The following is a 20443-nucleotide window of genomic DNA, read 5'->3' as shown; positions in this document are numbered from 1 at the left end:
GGGCTGCTCCGTGTGCCCCGACGGCAACTGCGGATCGGCCGCGCGAGCCAGCTCGCCCGGGGCGGCCCGGTCCCCGGACACCAGCCTCCTCAGCCCTTCGGGGGTGGTGGAGCCGTCCCCACCTCGGCGCCGCGCTGCCCATCCCCTTGCGGCCCGGGGGGGGCTCGAGTAGGGCCCAGCTCCCCCGCTCCCCGGGGGAGCGGGCCCGATTGCCCGGGGATGGGGACGTCGGGGCGGCTCGCCGTGGTTTAAGCCCCTGAGCGCATTCCCGCCCGAGTAACGGTGAGGGAGCGGGAGCGGGAGCCGGGGCGGCCCCCGCCGCGCTCCCTGGTGATGCCAAAGGCAGATAAGGAGCCGCCGCCTGTGTCTAGACGGGGTATGAATACATGCGAGGGGACGCCTCGCCTCGCCGCCGCCGCCCCGGGGGAGCCCCCGCGGCCGAGACCCCGCCGCCCCCTGGGAGGAGGCGAGGTGGCCCCGCACCACGGCAGGTGCGGGCACGACCCGGCCGGGCCCGGGGGCTGCTCCGAAAGGGAAACCTGCGCCCCGCCTCCCCGGCTATAAATAAGCGGCCCCGGTCGGGAAAGCCGATTAGCGCGGTGCGGGGAGGCCGTGCCGGCAAAGCCGGGGCTGTGCCCGCCCCGACCCGCACCCCAACCCGCTCCGCCCCGCGCCCCGACCCGACCGGCAGCGCGGCGCCGCGCACGGGGAGCCCCTCCGCCGCCCTCCCGCTCCTTTTTTTTTTTCCGTTTCAATCCTTTGCTTTGCTTTTTTTTCTCTTTTTTTATTAAGTCCAAAATATTTAATCCCACTATTCAACCGCTGACTCTGACAATAAATAACAATAACTTACTTTTGTTCGTTAAAGGCTCAAACAATCCGTCCTCCGTCCATTGATAACTTAACATTATTAGTACTGGTTTTCCCGTTAAAAAGTCTCGTTTCTGTGTCCCGTTTTTCCAGCGATCGTGTGGGGCCGGGCGCCGCGGCCCGGGAGAGGCATCGGCGTGAGATGAGGCTAGACGGCGCGGCTCCGCGGAGGGAGGGCCAGGCCGGCTCCGCGGCCGCGGGAAGGCGCGCACGCCGGGGGAGTTTCTCCCCCTTTTGTATTTTTTTTTTTCTTTTCCCATCCAAAAAGGAAAGAAAAGCCGTTCCCGGCGCAAGCGGCGGGCGAGGCAGCCTGTCACCGTGCCGGGCCCCAGCGGGGAAATCCGCGTTTCTTGGGGAAAAGAAACATCGAAATCCGCAGGAAAAAAAAAACCAAAACAACGAAATAACCAGGGCGGGGGCTCTCTCTCCGGTCTGGTGAAGGCAGCGAGGATCCCGGTGCTTTTTTGGCCGTCAGTAACGTATTTTTTGTTTGTCTTTAAATAAGAATAATTAAAAAACAAAGGCGTTTGTCCGGCGCTCTGGGAGCGGCCCGGGGCCGGGTGTCTCATGCAGGGAGCGCAGGCATGCGGAAGTCCCGCGGCGGCGGGCGGCCGGGCCGCCTCACGTCTCGGCCGGGCTGGGCACCATGCTGTTGGGGGTGTCGGGGAGCTGGGAGGACAGCGAGGTCACGTCGCTGCCGGAGGAGGTGCCCAAGGAGCCGGACTCGGAGAACGAGACCTGGGGGAGCAGCGGCGGTGAGGGCCCGGCGCGGTCCCCCCCCTCCCCCCTCCCCGCAGCGCCCGGGCCCGGGGGGCCGGGGCCTGCCCGCGGCCCGACGGGGCGGCCCGGCACGGTGCGGCGCGGCTCACCAGCTGCTGGAAGGCGGCGGGCTGCTCCAGGTCGCTCTGCAGGGCGAACTCGCTAAGCGCCTTCCAGGGCGGCTGGTAGGTCTGGACCTCCACGGCGCTGCCCTGCACGGCGCTCTCGTGGCGGATGGGGCTGCCGGCCACCAGCGGCGTCCCGGTAAGGCCCTGCAGGCTCTGCGGGCACACGGGGCTTCAGCGCGGCTGCCGCCCGAGCCCGCCGGCCCGGGACTCCCCCACCTCTCTCCCCGGCGGGGCGGGCGGGCGCTCACCGTCTTGTCGCTGTGCTGCTGCTGCTGGAGCTGCTTCATGAGGATGGACTTCTTCTTGTCCTTGCAGCGCTTGTTCTGGAACCAGACGCGGATGACGCGGGGGCTGAGCCCCGTCATCTCCACTAGCTGCTCCTTCATCAGGGCGTCGGGGCGCGGGTTGGCGGCGTAGCAGGTCCGCAGCGTGTGCAGCTGCTTCTCGTTCAGCACCGTCCGCACGCGGGTGGTCTTCTCCGCCGCCTTGTGCGCCGGCGGCCGCGGGGCGGGCGGCCGCCCGGGCACCGGCTCTGCGGCAGGCAGGGAGGGCGCGCACGGTCAGCGCCGCCGCCCGCCCGCCGCAACCCCCCGCCCCCCCCGCCGCCCGCCCCGAGCCGCGGCCCTGCCGCGGCGGTTCGGGGGGAGCCGGTACCTGCGAGGTGCGCGGCGGCGGCGGCGGGCGGCGGCAGCGCGGGGCTGCGCGGCCCGCGGGCGGCGGCGCCGTCGGGGGGCGGCCCGTGGTCGGCGCGGCAGAGCAGGTCGCGCTCCCGCAGGCAGAACTGGTCGCCGGGCAGGAGCTGGCGGCCGCAGGCGGCGCAGCGGAAGCACTCGAGGTGGTAGACGTGGTCGCGGGCGCGCATCACCAGGTCGCTGCTGCTGAAGGCCGCCCGGCACTGGGCGCACTTGATGCCGAAGAGCCTGCGGGGACGCGACGCGCCGCGCCGTCAGGGCCCGCGGCCGCGCCGTCGGGGCGGCTCCGGGCGGCGCCGCGGGGGCGGACAGCGGCGGAGAGTCGGGTTTTCGTTTGGGGAAACTCGGGGGTTTTAAGGGGCTTTTGTGCTTTTTCGGGGTTTGGTCTGGTTATTTTTTAACGAGCGTCGGCGCATTCGGGGTCACCTGCTGTAGTCCCGCTTGCAGTAGGCCTTGCCGTCGCGCAGGAAGCATGTACAGGTCTCGTCCAGGGGCTGCCCGCACTCGGCGCACTTGAGGCAGGCGACGTGCCACTCCAGGTCCGGCGACACCCGCAGCAGGAAGGGGTCCTGGATGCGGCCCCCGCAGCCCGCGCACAGGGCCAGCCCCGGCCGCCCTGCCGGGAGCGAGCGGGGCACGGTCAGGGGCAGCGACGTGCAAGAGCAGAAGCGCCAGGAATTAGGGAAAGGGACTTTTTTCTTATTCTTTTCTTTCTTTCTTTCTTTCTTTTTTTTTTTCAAAATAGGAAGAAAGAAAAATACAGCCAGAAACACGGAGAGAAAGACAGGATGGAAACACGAAAGGAGAGAAATAAACACAGCCGGAAATAAATAAAAAAACCCCAGAAACTCAATCGAGGGAAATAAATGCAGAAAGACAGAGACATTAAAGTAGAATTTCGGAAAAGGAAATAAAAGCAGAAACACAGAAACGTAAAAACAAAAGCTGAGGAAAAACTGAAAGAAAGAAAAGGAAATAAAAACGGAATGACGGAAAGAAACAAAACCAGTGAAAAAACAGAAAGAGACAGTTAAAACGGGAACACGGACAAATGAAAACAGAAAGAGACAAGAAATCAAAGAGACAGAAAGAGAAATAAAACCAAACAAAACCAGAAGAACAGAAAGAGAAAGAAATACATAAAAACGGAAAGAGGAAAAAAAAAGAAAGACAAACCGAAACACGGAAAGAGAGAAAGAAAGAAAAACGGTAACGCGGGCAGAGGAAGGGGGAAGGAAAGAAAGAAAAAGCAGAGGGAAGGAGAGAAAGAAATGGGAACGGGAACCAGAAATGAGAGCAGCAGCGCGGACAGCCGAAAGGACGGGCATGCGGTAACAAACGGAGCCAGCGGGGGACGGGGAGCGTTGGGCACGAACGGGAATAGCGGCACCGGAGATGCCACGGGCCGAGCCCGCAGCTGCCCGCGCCCGCCGCGATGCCCCAGCCCTTCCCGGCGCTGTCACCGCGCTCGCGGCTCCGGTGCGGTTGCGGCGGCCGCCAGCCCGCCCGACGGCAGCGGCGGCGCGGAGCCCGGCCCCGCAGCGTCCCGCAGCGCCCCGCGCCCGCCCCGCCTCGCCCGCCCGCCCCGGCGCCGCGTTGCGCGCACTTACTCTTGGAGGGCTCCCCCATGGCGCCCGGGAGCGGCCGCGGGAGGAGGATGTCCACCATGCGGGCGGCCCCCTGCGCACCGGCCGCGATGCGGGATGCGGCGCCGCCGCTCCACCACTACCCGCGCCGCGCGGGGCGGGGGCCGCGCCCGCCCCCCCGGGCCCGCCCCGCCGGGCCGCGCCGTGATGTCAGCGCGCACCGGCCGCGGGGGGGGGGGGGCGGCGCTGACCTCACCGCGCGGCCCCCAGAGGCGATTGGCGGCCGCGAGGAGGGCGCCCGCGGATTGGCCATGGTGAACAATGGGCGCGCGGTGGCGCGCGGCGGGACGCGGAGCGGTGCGGAGCGGCGCGGACTCCCCACGCCGCCCCGCGGGAGCCCGGCTCGGCGTGGCCCGACGCCGGCTCGGGCGGGAGCGGGGTAGCCCTGTGCGCCGCGGGAGAAGGTCCTCCGCGGGGGCGGTGGGTGCGCGCCTTAGCGCCCTGCGCCTCGGGCAGCCGCGGGAGCCTCCCGGCAGCCGCGGCCGCCCGCCGACCCGCCGGGCGCGGTGCCCGGCGCCGTGCGCCCCGTCCCTATACGCGGAGGGGACGGCGGCATCGGCAGCCCGAGGAGATGGAGATTCATTTTAGCTTTTTTTCCCCTCTGCTTTCCCTATTATTTTCCTTTACTTTTATGTCGCCTTTTATTTTCTCCTTCTTTTATTTCCCTTTTTCTGTTCTTTCCCCTCTCTCTCGCCTTTTATTTCGTTGTGCCTTTTCCCTGCGTTTCGGCGTGCCGCAGGCAGGTGCCCGCGGACGGGCGCGGCGGGACAGTCCCCGGCGCTGCGCGGAGGCGCATCCCCGCGGCAGACCGGGAACGGGCTCCGCGGTGGACACCGGCTCAAGGCTGCGCGCCCGCGGAGCGATTCCCTGCTGGGGGGGGTGCGCGGAAGGGCCGCCCCGACGGACCCGAACGGGAGCGCCGGCATTGTCGGGGCGGCCGTACCCAGCACCAGCCGCCTGATGAGTTAAAATTAGAGGGGAAAATAGTATTTTACTGGGTTTTCATGCACCTGATCCCGTGCTGTTCCTGCAGCTGAACCTCTCCTGTTGCTGTTTTATCCCTTCTATTCATTTTTCCTCCCTCTTTCCCCCCTAGTCTCCGTGGGCTTCCTGTGCATTAGCAGAAAGATAGGGAGAGCACTTCAACGGCCTTTGACTCAGTTTTAAATTCCCCAAGACTCTGCAGCACAGCAGCACGAGTAGCTTAGAAGGTCCATGAAAGCTTATACGTGCTACAGTTGAGATTGCTGCTGTCCTGGGGCTTCGGTCCTGTCCCTCCCCTCCACGCAATCACCTTTTCAATTTTACACATGGAATTTGACAGGCGTAGACCAACGTGTACGGCTTGGGAAGAACATGGTGACTTTAAATTTTGGCTCAGGAAGGGCAGGCTGTGCTCGTTTTGCTCGGAGGAGGGGGGCAGGATGGGTTTTCCAGCTGAAGCACTTGTTTTTTGTATGAGTCAGGTACCCTGTAGGTATGAAACCCCGCTGAGGAAAGGGAGAGGAGGATTTGGATACCCGGTGTTTGACTATTTGACCCACTCTTCCCAGCCTGACCACAGCCCCTGCTACGCCTTTGAGAACCCCAAATGTTGAAAGCAAACATTTAAGTTTGCGCAGGAGCCGAGGGGGGAAGTGGGATGGTGTTTGGGGCACCCACCACAGCAGGGGCATGCATCACCAGGGGATTTCGGCATCCCTGCCTGCCCCTGCGTGTGTGAAGGTGCAGAGGTGCAATGTAGCAATGACATCCTCAGGCTGCCCCTCAGGGTGAGCCCACGTGTCCCCTGCCTGTGTGGCAGTGGCAGGGTGGCTGTGGCGCCTGTCGGGGTTTGTGGTCTGACCACTGCCTGCCATTAGCGTGGTTCGTTTGCCAGCGGCAGAGCTGAGCTGGGAGGTGAGCGATGTGAAGGGCATTGGAAAAGTTTGGCTGGCTTTTCAAACTGGGGTGACCTCGTGGGACGGGTGACAGGAACCTCCACAGCACTGCCATGGCCGTGAGGTGGCACAGGGTGTCCTGCCCATGCCTGGGCGCCTGGCAGGAAAGGGGGTGCAGAAGGGTGACTTCAGCCTGAGCTGGAATCCACAGAGTCCTGAGTGAGTCAGTATCTGCATGTGTTAACAATAAAATGCAAAAATAAAATGTCAGAGTGATAGGAGAATGAGACACGTCTAAGAATACAGCAGCTTGGCAGGGATGCTCCATGTTGCATCACCCCTTTTCTCACTCGAGGGCAGGGTCCTTTCTGCTCTCCCAAACCTCCCACCAGCTTAGGAATAGGAAAGGTTACAGCTGGGCCAGCCAAGCTTTTCCAAACCGGTGCAAAGCTGTGCTGCAGGCACACCTGTGTCAGTACAGAGCAGTGTGCTGACACCAGGCAGGTACGGTGGGACTGGACTTGGTTTGTGATCAGGTAGGTAGGAATGGGGTATGCAGTGCTGCACGGGCAGTTTAGTAGAAACCCCCAAAAAAGGACTTGCCAGGGAAATGCAGAAAGTCCTGAACCTCTTCTACGTCATGTATGAAAAACTTTTAAAGTGACTACAGGTAATACCAAGACACATAAAACCAGCCCGATGCCACCACATTTTACAAACAGGCTAATTGTTGGTTCATTTGAGGGGGGGTAAGCAAAAGCACATCATAGAATAATTCAGGTCAGGAGGGACCTCTGGAAAACTGCTCTCAGGTCTCTTGGAACTGCTGGAAGCATTTGCTAGTCAAAACCAAATGCAACCTCTCCTGCCACATAGATTACTCTTTGCTCTCCTCCACCCAGTGTCCAGAGTTTCCAACCACTTTCGGGGCAATTCCAGTTGGGTTTGGTGCAAGAGCTGACAGGGGCTGCCTAACTAACAGGCCGGCTGTGAGGCCGGCTAACAGCGCTTCCCACTCACTATGGAGCAACTCTTTGGTTTTTGCTCCCAAATAGAAATACAAGTTCCATCTAGAAAGGGGAAACGGTAACCATTTTTTTTTCTGTTTGCAGCAGATTGCAAAGGCAGTAAATGCTGATTCTTTCAGAGCCAGCCATGGATTAAGTCCATTATAAAATTAAAACAGATGGAACACAATTTCACTTACATTACAAAAAAGGACAGGAACCATCTGCAATAAGATTTAGCATTGCAAAGCTATTGTTATCATGTTACCATTAAAACCTTTGATGAAGGGTTTTCTTTCATAAACTTGTTCACATGAAACAAATGTTTTATTTATCCATCTTCCTAAGATAATCGTATTTTATTTAAAAAGATGACATCTCTCAAAAAAACAGCTCTTGGTTCTAGCAGAACATGTAAAAACAAAGAAATGTTGTAAAAATCCAATGTCAAACCATTAGGGGCTTCAACAGGGAGGATGTAGCAAAAGGAGAATTCCCTGTCCATTTTTCCTTTAAAAAACATTTCCTTGGGTTTGGGGACAATGTCTGATACTGAAAATAGATAATTAATGAGATAATGGGATACTGCATGTCACCTCCTGTCCAATGGGATTATCTGATGGCTAATTATGGACAGATTGTGATTAATGTGATTATGGATTGGATATTAATCTGATTCTGGATTGATCTAGTTATGTTTTAGTCTGCTCCAAATGGTTAATTGGATCTGAGATAATAGAAATGCAGCTTGCACCAGATTTTGCCACATCAGTTGATGAAGTATCTTTTGATCTGGGTGGGTTGCGAACAATAAATTATTTACAGCTGTTGAGAAAATGACTCTTCCTTAGAATGTAGTCATTCATTTTATTTTCGAGAGCCTTTGAAAACAAAATCAATATCCTTTTTAAAAGGAGATGTTGACAAAAGAAAGGCACGTACATAACTCACAAACAAATGTGACGAAATTAAACAGTGGTTAACCCGGTGGCCTAATGTCTGGTGATGCATTTGAATTGCAATGTGGAGCTTTGGGCTCAATTCTTCTGAGACCAGCAGGGGTTGGGAGCATTGCAGGGGAAGAGGGCCCAGCTCTGGGGAAAGTGGTATTGCACAAGAGCTACTGCCAGCCCTGCTATTGATTAAGAATCAGCCATGGTAAAATGGCAAAGGGAGCCCTTGCCATTTTTTCCCCTCCGGATAAGAAGGATTCAGAAAGTTCATGGGCGCAGAAGGGACTCATCGGCCCATCTCATCTGGCTTCCTTCATACCAGACCATGCAATTGGACCCAGTGTTATTATTTTTTTCCCCTCGCAGTAAGCCCGTTAATTTATGGTTGACCTCAGTCATGTCTCCCAGAGATGCATCTGGTCTTGATGTAGCCTGCCAGTGCAGAAGAGGCTGCCCCACTCATTCCCTGCGAAGCCATCCTGCTTGTTAACTACTTTCACTGAAACGGCAAATTAAGTGTATATTTTAAGTTCCACCCCCAGCCACTGGATCTCGTTATTCCATTATCTGCGGGATTAAAGGCAATGGGTAAATGCAGCATCTTAGACTTTGTGACAGAGCAAGTGGGAGGTGTGTTAGCCTTCGTCACCAGGTGGCATAAGCTGCAGGTAACTTCACCAGAAGGTGCTCCTCTCTCAACAGGCTTTGCAATAAATATATCAAAAATCAAGTGGGTCCCAAACCACTGGAAACAGAGGCCTATTGCAGCTGCTGCGTTTAGCACTAAAATGTTATTCACTGAGCTGAAACCGAAGGAAAAAAGGAAAAAGCAACTTTCCCTGAAGTGCTTGCAGGCATGGAAAGGGCTATTCCCCTGGGGTGATTTCACAGGCTGGCTGTCCCCGCCTCTGCAGGGACAGCTTGGGCTGGCACGAGTGGGAATATAGTGGCATCTGGATTCCTCTCCAGCAGCATAACGGGCAGAAAATGCAGCTACCTGTTTAAAAAATAATGCTGCTATAACCCGGCAGAGAATTTTACATGCATCTCCCATTAGTGACAAGGCAAGCTGCGTGCTGGAGGAGGGCGGCAGGTTGCGAAACACCCACTGCAGGTGTCAGCATGGGAGGGGAGCAGAGCTCTCCCCGCCAGCATTGCTTCCCCTGTCCTCCGCACAAACCACATCTGCTCCCAGCAGGACAAGCTGCCTTCTAAGGCAAGGAGCCTTTGCTTCCAGGAAGTTATGAGGGTCCCTTTTTGCCCATGACCTTGGCAGAAGGGGCTTCTTTAACTCCTCTGGTGATCTTGTTCTTTAGGAATATGCAGCAAATGTGATGTGATGTTGCTCCCTCACTCCCTCATTACTTGATTGGCACATGAAAATGATTAGCAAGTGAGAGGAGTTTATAAGAAAGGGAAAACACCTGCCTGGGGTGGTTTTGTAGGCTCAGTATCAGTAGAAGGGTTGGTCCCTGCTATGGAGTGGCTTTGGGGGAGCTCTTTCCTCTGTCCCCTGCTTTGGAAATAGGGCTCATGGCATTGTCCCCTTCCAGAGGGTTGCTGTAAGGCCTCATGAAAGACAATCTGCTGATCTGAGACATGCAGGTGAGTGGTTGTAGGATGATCTGGGCAGAGCATTAAGCACACCTGTGGTGGTGTTTATTATAAAGGAACCCAAATGTCAGACATGTTGAGATGTATTTTTGTGCCAGTGAGGATGAGGAGCAGAGAGCAGGACTCCAGGGAGATGCATCCCATGTTGTGCAGAGGGTCCTGTGACCGTGGGGAAGGGGTGAGTGCAGGGGGATGGGCAATGACCTGGGGTGGCTGAACCACTTGGTCAATGCCAGCTTGCAGCGCTTGGACACAAAACACTTCAGCAAGCAGAGATCTCTCCTGCTGCTGCTTCCAAGGTGGGTTTTTGTCCTGTCCCTCCTCACTGCCTCCTGTCCGGTGCTGGGCTGCAGGTCCTGCCTGTTGGCTCAGAGAGCCCCGCTCAGCTGTAAGCAGGTTGGGGTTGCTTTAACGTTATTGGATTTTGACAGATTAGGAGGCGAATCCTTTCGTGTGTTGGGGAAGCTTCCCAAATGAAGCTCTTTTAATTTATCTGAGTCAGCTATCCCCCGGGGCGACTGCAGGAGGAGTAAGCTAAGGATGACCCGTGACAGAGGGGACCATCATAGCAGTAATAAAAAAATTCCTGCCCTTCACCAAATCCCATAGTCATGAGGCTGTATTAGCTGGATTCCATATGTTTTAATTAGGAATTATGTATTTTAAGGGAACCAAAATCCGATTCTAGGGGAGACATAGATTACATATTTGTAATGGTTCTTGTTTCATTTGTCTTTTGTAGAGATACCAATACAGGTACCTGCTCTTGTTTGCAACCATATTTTTAAAAGTTTGAGTAATCTGTGTTATTGATTTCTATTTTTTTTTCTTTTTCCCCACTTCCAATAGTGTGAAAAAATGTAATTCCCTTTCCAATGCAGAAATTGGGTCAGCAGATCTTAATGAAATAATCCTGGATAACAATGCTCCATACAAGGATCTGCTTCCCCTAATTAATGACTAATTTTTCTTTCAAAGTACTATGCCTGTGGTGGACGATGACTCTATCTTCAGCGGCACCTGTTTGTTGCATGTTATACCATTTTTGTTATTGTCATGCCCTAGGTGGGAAGGTCAAATAGAAAAAAGCTTTTTGCCACGGTTCAGCTAATATGGATCATGCTGATATAATCCCTACCTGATTACCGTTATAAGCTCCTAAAACACTGGCCATAAGTGATAAAGACTTCCTTTGTGTGCTTCAGGGTGTAATCCGCATCAAGCCAGTTTCAATAAGGATTATGTGCATCTGAAGTGTTGCTGAGGTATTGAATCAAAATTATAAACAGAAAACATAATAAAATGCCTGTCATGTCTCTGGATTGGTGACACATCATCTTGAAATCTGACCTAAAGGGTGGCGATGTCGCTCTGCTCATGAAAATATGATATATGCCATTAAGCCAGATGCATAGTGAAAGGATCAACTTATTCTGAGCTATGATGCAATTAAGTCAATTTTGATAGTAGCTCACTTTTGTTTTGGTCTGAGGTATTAAAAAACAAACTCAAATGAGATCGGTTTGTTTATTTTTGTACTTTTGGGTTTTTCAGGTGTATGCGTGTTGCTTCTTTTTATTAAAGATTTCATCCTCATGAGATGTGCGTGTTGGAAGCTCAGTTTTGGAGCTTAAAATAGGATTATGAAATTGCGTGCCACGCTTTTAATGAGTAAAACACCTTAATTAAAAGGACATAATGGCCAAATTAAGGATGCCCAGGATGTTCTTATTTTGTATCCTTATTTTGCTTTTGTTGTTCCTTTTGTTGGATTACCTAGGGTGCAGATAGGGATTTCTATACTGTATGAAACTTCACTTCTCTAAAGAGTTATGCTACACCTTAACCATCTCTCAAATTGGCAGTAAAGAGCTGCTTCAATTATTTATCCTCTTCTCAAACCCATCTCAGGGTCCTGTGACTTCTGCAAAATCATCCTTCCCTTCATCTTCATAAAAACCTTTTTTTTTTTAACACGGTCATATGCTCAGTCCAGGAGATGCACAGGAGCCCCAAGCACTCATTCTGTTTTCTTCATTTTTTGGGGGGCCTGGCTGCAGGGTGCAGCCAGGCCCAGGCAGAAGTTAGAGCAGCCCTGGAGCTACTTTAATCTATAATCAGGCACAGGCCCTGAAGGAGGTTTGCCACCTCTTTCAGCTCTTCCCTCCACAGCCCTCCCTCGGGCCTTGGGGAGTTTAGGTAGTGCTCTGGGGCCAGGAAGCTGGAATATGCAGTACAGCTGCTTTTCTTCTATTATAGAGGCATTTGAAACAAAGTAAATTGTCCATTCAGATGCTTGCATTGCTGGACCTGGTTAGCTTTTGCTGTAAAGCAGTAGTACTTTTTGGCATCTGATGTGAAAATCATGTGGCAGAAGAAATTTTAGAGGTGATCCTGTGCCAAGGCTGTGGCAAAGCTGAAGAGCCTTTTTAATCAATTTGCCTTTTGCTTTTCTACGGGGCGTCTCAGAAATGCAGAACGAATCACTGACATGCTGCAGATCACCACTTATTCTTGGAAGAATGGTCCACTGGCCATAATTGTTCAGAGTTGGGTTGGTTTTTTTTTCTTTCTCACTAAACCACTTCAGGATGGGAATGAAGAAACTGCATTCATGGCTCGCTACCTAGCGATTTCCAGGACGGGAAGTCGGTTTGGGACATCCCAAATCCATGTGCGCTTGGGCCTCCTGGGCTGGCGGATTGGTCACTCCAGTGTGGTGGCTGCTGCCAGCTTCTCCAGGACACCAGGTTTTCAGAGAGCCACAGCACATACTTTAGCAGTGAATTTGGCCTGAAACATTTTGCTTAATTGATTTTTAAGTCCCCCTCCTTGCCACCCGGAAAAAATCCGGAGGTACAGAAACAAGCATGAGTCCTGGCCCGGCCCCTGCATCACCCCGGTGCCATGGAAGTGGCAGGCACAAAATGTTTTGCTGTTGTTCTGAGAAATTAGAATAATAAATAATAATAAGAGATCTATAAATTATTCAGAGCAAGTGAGCTATGCTCCGATGCCATTGCGGGGCTGAGCGCAGGGGTGTGGGTGAGGCAGCTGTAAATCTGTCCTGGTGAGGATATGCCATCCTGGGCTGCTGTTACCTGACAGGCCTTTGAAGCTGTCAGACTGTTGGGACAACTGGCGGGTTGCGATGTTTGGTAAGCACCATGATGTTTGGCCTCTCTGGTGCGCCACACGCTCCGTCCCCATGTTATCTCCTTTGCTCTCACTGTGCATGTAACGCCGGGGGGGGGGGATCTAGCAACACGCAGGCAGCCCCAGGCTTGGGCATGCCCCCAGGGGTGGGCTGGCAGCCTGCCCGTGCTGGCTGTGGCCTCCCAGACTTCTGCTGGCTCCGCAGCCACAAATGAAGACTTTTCCTTTCTTTTTCTTCGCAAGGCACATTTTTATTGGCTTGGGAAAGGATTTGGCCTGGAGCATAGGCATTTGCACGCATAACTCCACTTCCTGTTGTTTTCTTCTCTTTAAAGGGCTTTAACTCTTTGCGGAAACAGTGCAGGGGTGAAAGGAAAAAGGAAGCCGGAGCAGGCTGGTGTTGGTGACAAGTCAGTTTGGGTGGGCAGGCACACACGCTGCGAGGGGGACTGGTGCCCGTTTCCTCTCCAGTGCTCCGCTGGCGCTGTGCGTGCGCCCTTGCCACTGCAGCGGTTTTGCTCTGCCGCCTGGTACCGCCGCGAGGGCGAGGTGCCAGCCGCGGGCCGGGCGCGCGGCGGGGGCGCAGTTGCAGAGCCCTCCGCGCGGCCCCGCGAGGCGAACGCCGCCCCGCCCCCGCAGCGGCGGGTTTCGGTGTCGATGTGTGCCACGCCTCTGCCGCCCGCAATCCAGCAGCGCCCCGCCAACCGTCCCGCACGAGCCGCCTCAGCCGCCACCGCGCGCGGCCGGCGCCGGGGGGCACTCTCTGCCGCTGCCCATTGGCCCGCCGCTCCGGCCAATGAGGCGGCGGGGTGGGGCGCGGCTCTCGCGAGAGCGGCGCGGGGCCGGGGCGGTGGAACCATGTTGCGGGCGGTCGCGGCGCAGCGCCTGCGGCGGGCGGTGAGTGCGGGCGGGGGGCGGCGGGGAGGGCGGGAAGCGCGCGCCCCTTCGGCCGCGGGGCGGCCCGCTTCGCCGCAGCGCCCGGCGCCGAGGGGTCGGTTGCCTTCCCTCCGCCCTGGCCGTGCGGGCCCGTGCCCAGTGGGGCAGAGGTGGCGGGGCGCGGGGCCGAGCTCCGCCGTCGGCCCGCCCGGCAGCGGTGGCCGAGGGGGTGTCCGGTGGGCGAGCAACAGGCGCCGCCGGGGCCGAACTTGTCCGCTGGACCCCGCTGCTCTTCCACACCGTGGCTGTTAAAAATAAAGTTTCTGAGCGGATGTCGGGTGTTTAAGAGGCCCTTTGCAGTTCTCGCTGCGGGCAAGAGTTGAGTATTGTTGTCCTATATGAAGAGCCAACCTAGTCATAAGGGAAGCCTTAAATTTCTCGGAGTGCTCGCTCTCATCCACCCTCGTACACGACTAGCCGAGGAACAAGATTACTTCCCCTACAGCTGGAAAAGACTCTTGGAGTTTGTTATTGCAAACTCTGACAACGTTAGAAAGAAATTTGTGGCTCAAGGAGAGGCTTTCTGGGGTTTTGAGAGGGTAATGCAGTGTTTCTTAGTCTCATGAACTCAGCTGTGCAGAAATGCGATTGCTTTAACCATCACAATCTGTGGACCGAAGCTAATGTGAAACACTTGTTGCTTTTCCATATTGACCTTCATATTGCTCAGCTGGGAGGAGTGCTGGGCTTTTGGAGGCTGTTTGCTGCTTGATGTGTCATGGTGGCTATGTTACCAAATTTAACAACTAGGTGAACTCAAGGTTAGTTGGAGTAGATGATTCATGAAATGTCCCTGAATATCTGTTTGATCTCGTAGCATGCGCTAGGAGACACTCCCTCCGCTAGAACTGTAAGTAGCCCTTCTAAAAGACCTTTCGTCTCGCAAATTTATTTTTGAGCTCTCCAAGGCTTTTACAAGTGTTACAGTTCTGTACAGCTCTAAAACAAGAATTATGGGTATATTAATCGGTTTCAGGTACTAAGAATGGCTTAAAAGAAGAGCAAAGGTAGACCAGGATGTACAGGATTTAGTTAATCTAAAAATTGTTGTAATCTGTTGTAATCATGGACATCTTTCAGTTATTGTTAAGCTGTAGGCTTTCCAGAGCAAAGGTCTTGATGATCTCTGGAGCTCCTAGGACATATGGTACTGCTGTGTAAATAATACTTTACTCTCATGATCACTGCACAATTCAGTTTCATGTGCTGGAAACAGGAGGTCAGCTCCTTGTTTTTCAGCCATATGCATCTAAACTCATAAATTTATAAAATAAAGCCAATAAAACATTGTGTGCAGCTTCAGCATGTGGGTGACAATGTAGCCTGCAAGAGAAGCAAAGCAAACTCCAGTTCAACACTGCTAATGCTCCTGCAGTTCGAGAGTGACTAGAGTCTAGAGAAAAACAGGATGCGAGAGACCTGTAAAGTATGAGCAACAAGGAAAGGTTGGAGCTGCGTAACTTAAAGATGTGAGGACTGAGGAGGAATATGAGACTGCAGGTACACAAAAAATTGGTGCAGAGATGGGAATAAACCATTTCACCGGTCCATGGATGATAAAATAATAACAGTTGGCTTAAATTGCAAGAAAGCTATTTAAGATAGCTACGAAGAGTTAAGATAGACATTAAGAAATCCTTTCTAGTTGAAAGGATAGTAAGTTTTTGGAATAGGTTGCCTAGGAGTCTTCATCACTGAAAGACACTAACATTAAGCATGTTGGAAATGACATAGATATGGTTGCTTAGCATCTGATGGAGGATAGCTTTGTATGAGCTCTTGAGGTCCCTTCCAAACCTGTAATGATATGAAATTGTGAACATCAGCATTGTCTTGCAGGCTTTTAGTTAAGGGGCATTTGAGGTCATGCATTCCTACCTTTATAAAACAACAAACAGATAATGTGTTCCCTTAACATTCTCTGTTCTTTATCATTTTTATCAGATAAGCAAGTGTCTGCCTTTTTGCTTATTCACAATGTTGTGGTTTGTTGTTTGTTTTTTTTTTTCTTATATGACATTACACAGCAGTTTGGGGCCAAGTTGGTTGTAGGTGGATATAATACCAATGCCTTTCATTTTGTATCCAGTTGTCATTCAACCTGTATTGAAGTTCGAATTTATCCTAAGGATATTTATGAAGAGCAAGCAGTGCTAGTCTTGACTGTTTCAAGTCATAAATGAATCTCTTGGTCTCCCTCACTTTTACCTCCACTTTCCCTCAAAACCCCCCCAGCAACAGAGTGAAAGTGTGAAGGGCATTGTGGCTCTCTGTTTCTTAAGAAAACTATTTTGCTTTGTATAATAATTCAGGGTTCTGCTGTTGTTTTAAAGGTCTGGATAGAATGAAAGTTGCATTTGCTTCTGTGATATGTTTTTTTGGAGGCAAGAGATGCTTTAGAGTTGGCTTAAAGAAAATAATAGGCATGTTCTTATGAAGCTGTTGGGGATCTTCAGGTGAAAGTGGTTTTAACTGTCAGGTTTTCTTTCGCACTTTGTAGTGTAGTATTTTACCGTATAATAGCTTTTGAATAAAGTGAAATGTTACTTGCTTAATTTTTAGTGATATTGAGCAGGTACTCTTACTTTGTCTTTACAGTGTTTTGGAGGGACCCAGTTTTCACAGCTGTTCAGTCTTTGAGGTCCTGTTGGTTTGTTCAGAGCTTTCAATTTCCAGGTGTTTCTGAAAACAGTGGATTTTATTTCAGTCGTATATATCTCATGATGTACGTTTGGGTTTCTTTTTGTTTTTTTAGCCTGAGATAGTTCAGATAAATAGGTTTAGTAGCCTGAAACACACATTACTCAGAAAGCACTGGGCTACATTTGTAGTCTTAAGGAATACTTTGTATATATCCTTCAATTGTCATTGATAAGCTCAGACTATTAACTTTTAAAATGTGTTCATTTATCTTGAGTTCACTTTCAGTAGTGTTGTCTGTATTTCAAAATAGCTTTTTTGCTTTGATTTTTATTAATGGTTTGCATGGGATGTATCTGGAAAAGTTTCTTCTGTATTACATCTTTCTATTGCTGCTTCAGTTCCTTTTTCATTTTTAAGTCTTTGTTGTGATTCCTAAATAAATCCTTTTTATAAGTGTTTTCTTTATTTCATTTGCTGTTCTTTGCTGCAGTTATAGCTCCTTTTCAGTTCAGGTGCCTTTAGTGTTGTCTTTCTAGTTAGTGTTTCCTGGAGTTAAACAGCCGTGTCTCAGACCTCTTCTGTAGCCAGATCTGTACAGAGGTTCTAGGAGAAGTATAAGTTTTATTGCTAGAGCTCCCTCCTCTCCCTGAGCTTCCCAAATTTTTTTTTTTTTTTAAAGTTTTTTTAAGTTTTTAATTTTTTTTTTTTTAAGTTTAAGCAAGCTACAAGATTGTCAATTAATAGAATTAGGCACTTTTTTGTTGTATAGGAATGTAGCCATTATCGTTAGTAATACCCCAGTTCCTAGTTCCTGGAGTCAGTTCTTTGGAATTTTGCCCAGTGGTAACGGGTCTCTCTGAGATACATAATTCCTACTAAGCAGTTTTACAATTTTAATTTCTGGACAGTTTGCTTTTACAGCTAAGAAAATCAGCTTTAGAGATACCTTTGTGGGTCCAGTTGTTTGTGGGTCCAGTTGTTTGTGGGTCCAGTTGTTTGTGGGTCCAGTTGTTTGTGGGTCCAGTTGTTTGTGGGTCCAGTTGTTTGTGGGTCCAGTTGTTTGTGGGTCCAGTTGTTTGTGGGTCCAGTTGTTTGTGGGTCCAGTTGTTTGTGGGTCCAGTTGTTTGTGGGTCCAGTTGTTTGTGGGTCCAGTTGTTTGTGGGTCCAGTTGTTTGTGGGTCCAGTTGTTTGTGGGTCCAGTTGTTTGTGGGTCCAGCTTTTGCCTTGTGAATTTCTATTTTGGTTTAGTTCCCAAAACTTCCAGCGGTTCCTCTGAAAAGGTTGGGAGGCAAACTTCAGTTTGCTGGCTGAAGTTTCTAACAGCCTATTTTATATTCATGCATATTTGGAGTGTGGGGCCATGTAGAATACACCTGCTGGAGCTCCTGCATTTCTGGAAAGACTTTTTGGCTGTCCCATCTTTTGTTCTGTGCTTGCCACGTTTACTTCCAGAGCTGATTTCATAATTCCTGCATTACAACAAGCGTCCTTGGAGCAGGCTGCAGGCAGTTAGCTATTGACTATTGACTGTAGAGGCCCTTAATACCTGTCTGCTCACCAAGCAGCAAGCAAAGATTTACAACGCTTTTGTCTGGGATTTTCCAGCTGTTAATAGGTATGTTTTGTAGCATATTGTAGCATATTAAGCAGCAAATCTGTATTTAAGAGGTGCTGGGCCTGCTTGTGTGCTGTGTGGGTGACCTGTCTATGTGCTGAAAGACAAAACAAATGTTCTATTTGCATTGGCACTGCTGTGAAGAGCAGATAGATCACCTGTGCAAATTGAATGAGTACTTTGGATGTATGGGGTGTTGGCCTCAAGCATGGGTTTATCTGTGCACGTGTACTGGGCATGTCCAGATTTCTAATGTTTGGCTGGGACAGTAGCAGTGGGTAGTCTCAGTTATTTTGTCTGAAGTCTAGAAATTCAGATGTTGTGCTTAAATTTTTCACGTTCTGCTTGGAAAACGTTGCTGGGTTTCTCAGGTGGGGAGTAAAAAGATGCTTTGGGGAAACTTGAGGCAATAGATTCAGTGAATCCTTTGATACTTTGCAAGTGGCTTAATTGATGTATACTGCACATCTAAGTTAATCTTACCAACTTTTAGTCATCTGGAAGTCAGAGGCCAGGTTTGCTCTACAGTAAATGCTGGGGAGGGACAGGAGTTGGAAACTCCAGATGGTTCTCCTTCATAAATGTTTATTTTGGTATGAACTGAATCAGTGTCTGCAGTTTCCACCAGAGAGGAGATGTTTTTGCTGTAGAGGGAACATAGGTGCCTAGCTTCGATTTATATCTAAACCTAGGTGAAATAAATTTCCAGTTCTACTGGTTGCTGGCAGATGTGTTCATAATCTACTGGCATGCCTGAGAAGCCATTCGGTTGCTCAAGTTTGTAGGATGTTTAACTGTAATTGATTTCTTTGGATAGCCTGATATTCCAGAGCTTAGTTTTCACCAGGGACCTTCTGTGGCACAAGCAATGAGTGCTGTTCCCTCTCAAGGCATTGTTTTCAATAGTTTGGTGGTTCTGTGTGTCTTATTTCTTGTGCTTTTAATCCTTGCTGTCAGCTGGTTAGGTTTATACTCAACCTTCCTATTTTATCTAGGCTTGAAACGAGACATTCTGCCCAAGTACAGGTGGAGAAATTGTGTCAGTGAAGTAATGGGCTGTTCTCGCACACGTGCAGCTGGACAAATTACTTCATCAAAATAACTACCTGTCCTCTTCATTGACTCATTGCAGATTCTTAGTTTTCAGGATCATATGTGACTGGATGAATTACCCTCTGGTTTTACTGCAGGATCTTTATTATAACAAAGAAAAGTCAGTTTGGTTTGGTTATTAAAAAAAGGATTTTACCTGTGTTAGTATATTAAAACTCAGACTCACGTAGGAATCTTATTTGTTATCCAGGATTTTTACCCAAGATCTAGAATGTGACTTTTAATTTATTTTAAATCTCGTCTTGCCTTTGTGTTCAGAAATGTCATGCGTGTGCATGACATTTGTGCATGACATTTGTGAATGTCATGCTTGTGCATGACATGTGTGCAGAAATGTCATGCATAAAGTGACCTTCCGGTGTGCAGTTCCCACAAATATAAAATGTGGGATTATCAGTTTAGAAATAATACCTAGTTAATGCTGTAATATCCAGTCTGCTTAAGCAACATCCATTGCTCTTATTCTTTTTGGCTAAAAAAATTATTTCTCAGTTTATTCTAGAATCGTTTGACAGAATGATATAGAGCTCCTCTGGTGGTGCAGTACTTATTTAGGGAGAAGATCATAATATGGTCAGAATTAAGTGCATGTTTAAAATGCATGTGTCTCCCTTTGGAAATTTGAAAACTTCAGAATCTTTCAGGAGCATGGTCCACTTTACCCTGTGACACGACTATAAATAATTGGAAAAGTGGGCTTTTTGCCACAAAAGCATAGATTTATTCTTCAAACCGTGACTAAAATCTCATAACTTTTATTGCAAATGATGTATGAAACATAATCAAAAATATGGTGTCTGATCTATATTGGCAATAAATATTTTGTTACTGGCAATTGGCTTCAGACGATCTTAGAATCTGTAATCATAACAAGTAACCTGAAGCATAAAAGATGAAATGCAGAGCACTTTTACAAGAATCCTTATTGTTTTAATCAAAATGACAAATTACGATCCTGATTCTGCAAAAGCTTATCTTTGTATTTATATTTTTACATTGTGATTAGCTTTAGGGAATTCCTTGGGATTTGCTTTCTCTGTGTGAAGTTTGGCATGTTGGTAGGCTTTGTGTGCTTGAAGTCCATATCCAAATTTTAGCCTCTCAGATTTTCTGAAGCGTTTTTTACTAGTTTAAGCAGTGGGTAAGTGTATATTTGGCGTGAGGGGAGATGGGGTCAGAATATATGTTTTAAAAAGTAATATTTGGCTGTGCAGTCTTTAGCGTTGTGTCAGTATTTGTGCCTTGGTCATATTAATGGATATATTTTGTATTTCATGTGTTCCATATTACATTGATCATAACTCAAGTCTTGATTTAGGCTTTATGTAGGATAAACAAAGACTTGAAGGATAATATTCCCGTTCCCACCCCAAACCCTTTCCCTACCCTAGTATTAGTCTTGGAGGAATTACGCTTTTTCCAGGTTCACCT

At 50.4% G+C, this 20443-nt stretch overlaps 2 protein-coding genes across 4 annotated transcripts in view; one reads left to right on the top strand and one right to left on the bottom strand.

Moving 5' to 3' along the window:
* Positions 1-782: 782 nt before the first annotated feature.
* ISL2 (ISL LIM homeobox 2) lies at positions 783-4223 on the bottom strand. Of its 2 annotated transcripts, XM_072871446.1 has the most exons (6): positions 4060-4220; positions 2876-3065; positions 2412-2677; positions 2006-2289; positions 1740-1910; positions 783-1608 (listed from the first exon to the last, which is right to left on the bottom strand). In XM_072871446.1, exons 1-6 carry the CDS (start codon positions 4115-4117, stop codon positions 1492-1494), a joined length of 1086 nt encoding a protein of 361 aa, XP_072727547.1. In that variant the 5' UTR covers positions 4118-4220; the 3' UTR covers positions 783-1491. The 2 variants fall into 2 exon arrangements, with proteins under 2 accessions (XP_072727547.1, XP_072727546.1); XM_072871445.1 differs by having other exon boundaries at positions 1740-2289; positions 4060-4223.
* Positions 3706-20443, top strand: part of ETFA (electron transfer flavoprotein subunit alpha) — a 43319-nt gene continuing 26581 nt past the window's right edge. The window contains exon 1 of one of the 2 annotated variants that reach the window (XM_072871447.1): positions 3706-3780. In XM_072871447.1, coding sequence (XP_072727548.1) covers positions 3721-3780 — 60 coding nt within the window. In that variant the 5' untranslated portion in view covers positions 3706-3720. Of the gene's footprint in view, positions 3781-13527; positions 13603-20443 lie in introns of those variants that run through there. The other variant, XM_072871448.1, reaches the window with a different exon arrangement.

Source organism: Ciconia boyciana, chromosome 8 (assembly GCF_034638445.1).
Source record: "Ciconia boyciana chromosome 8, ASM3463844v1, whole genome shotgun sequence".
Classification (NCBI taxonomy): Eukaryota; Metazoa; Chordata; class Aves; order Ciconiiformes; family Ciconiidae; genus Ciconia; species Ciconia boyciana.
Note: the sequence above shows the minus strand (reverse complement) of the source record. Positions and strands in the feature narration are given on the sequence as shown.

Coding starts and splice junctions, on each gene's coding strand:
- ISL2 (XM_072871445.1), bottom strand. CDS start 4,117: ATGGTGGACATCCTCCTCCCGCGGCCGCTCCCGGGCGCCATGGGGGAG. Junction 3,066..4,059: donor CATGGGGGAGCCCTCCAAGA/GTAAGTGCGCGC, acceptor CGCTCCCGGCAG/GGCGGCCGGGGCTGGCCCTG. Junction 2,678..2,875: donor TGCAAGCGGGACTACAGCAG/GTGACCCCGAAT, acceptor GCGTCCCCGCAG/GCTCTTCGGCATCAAGTGCG.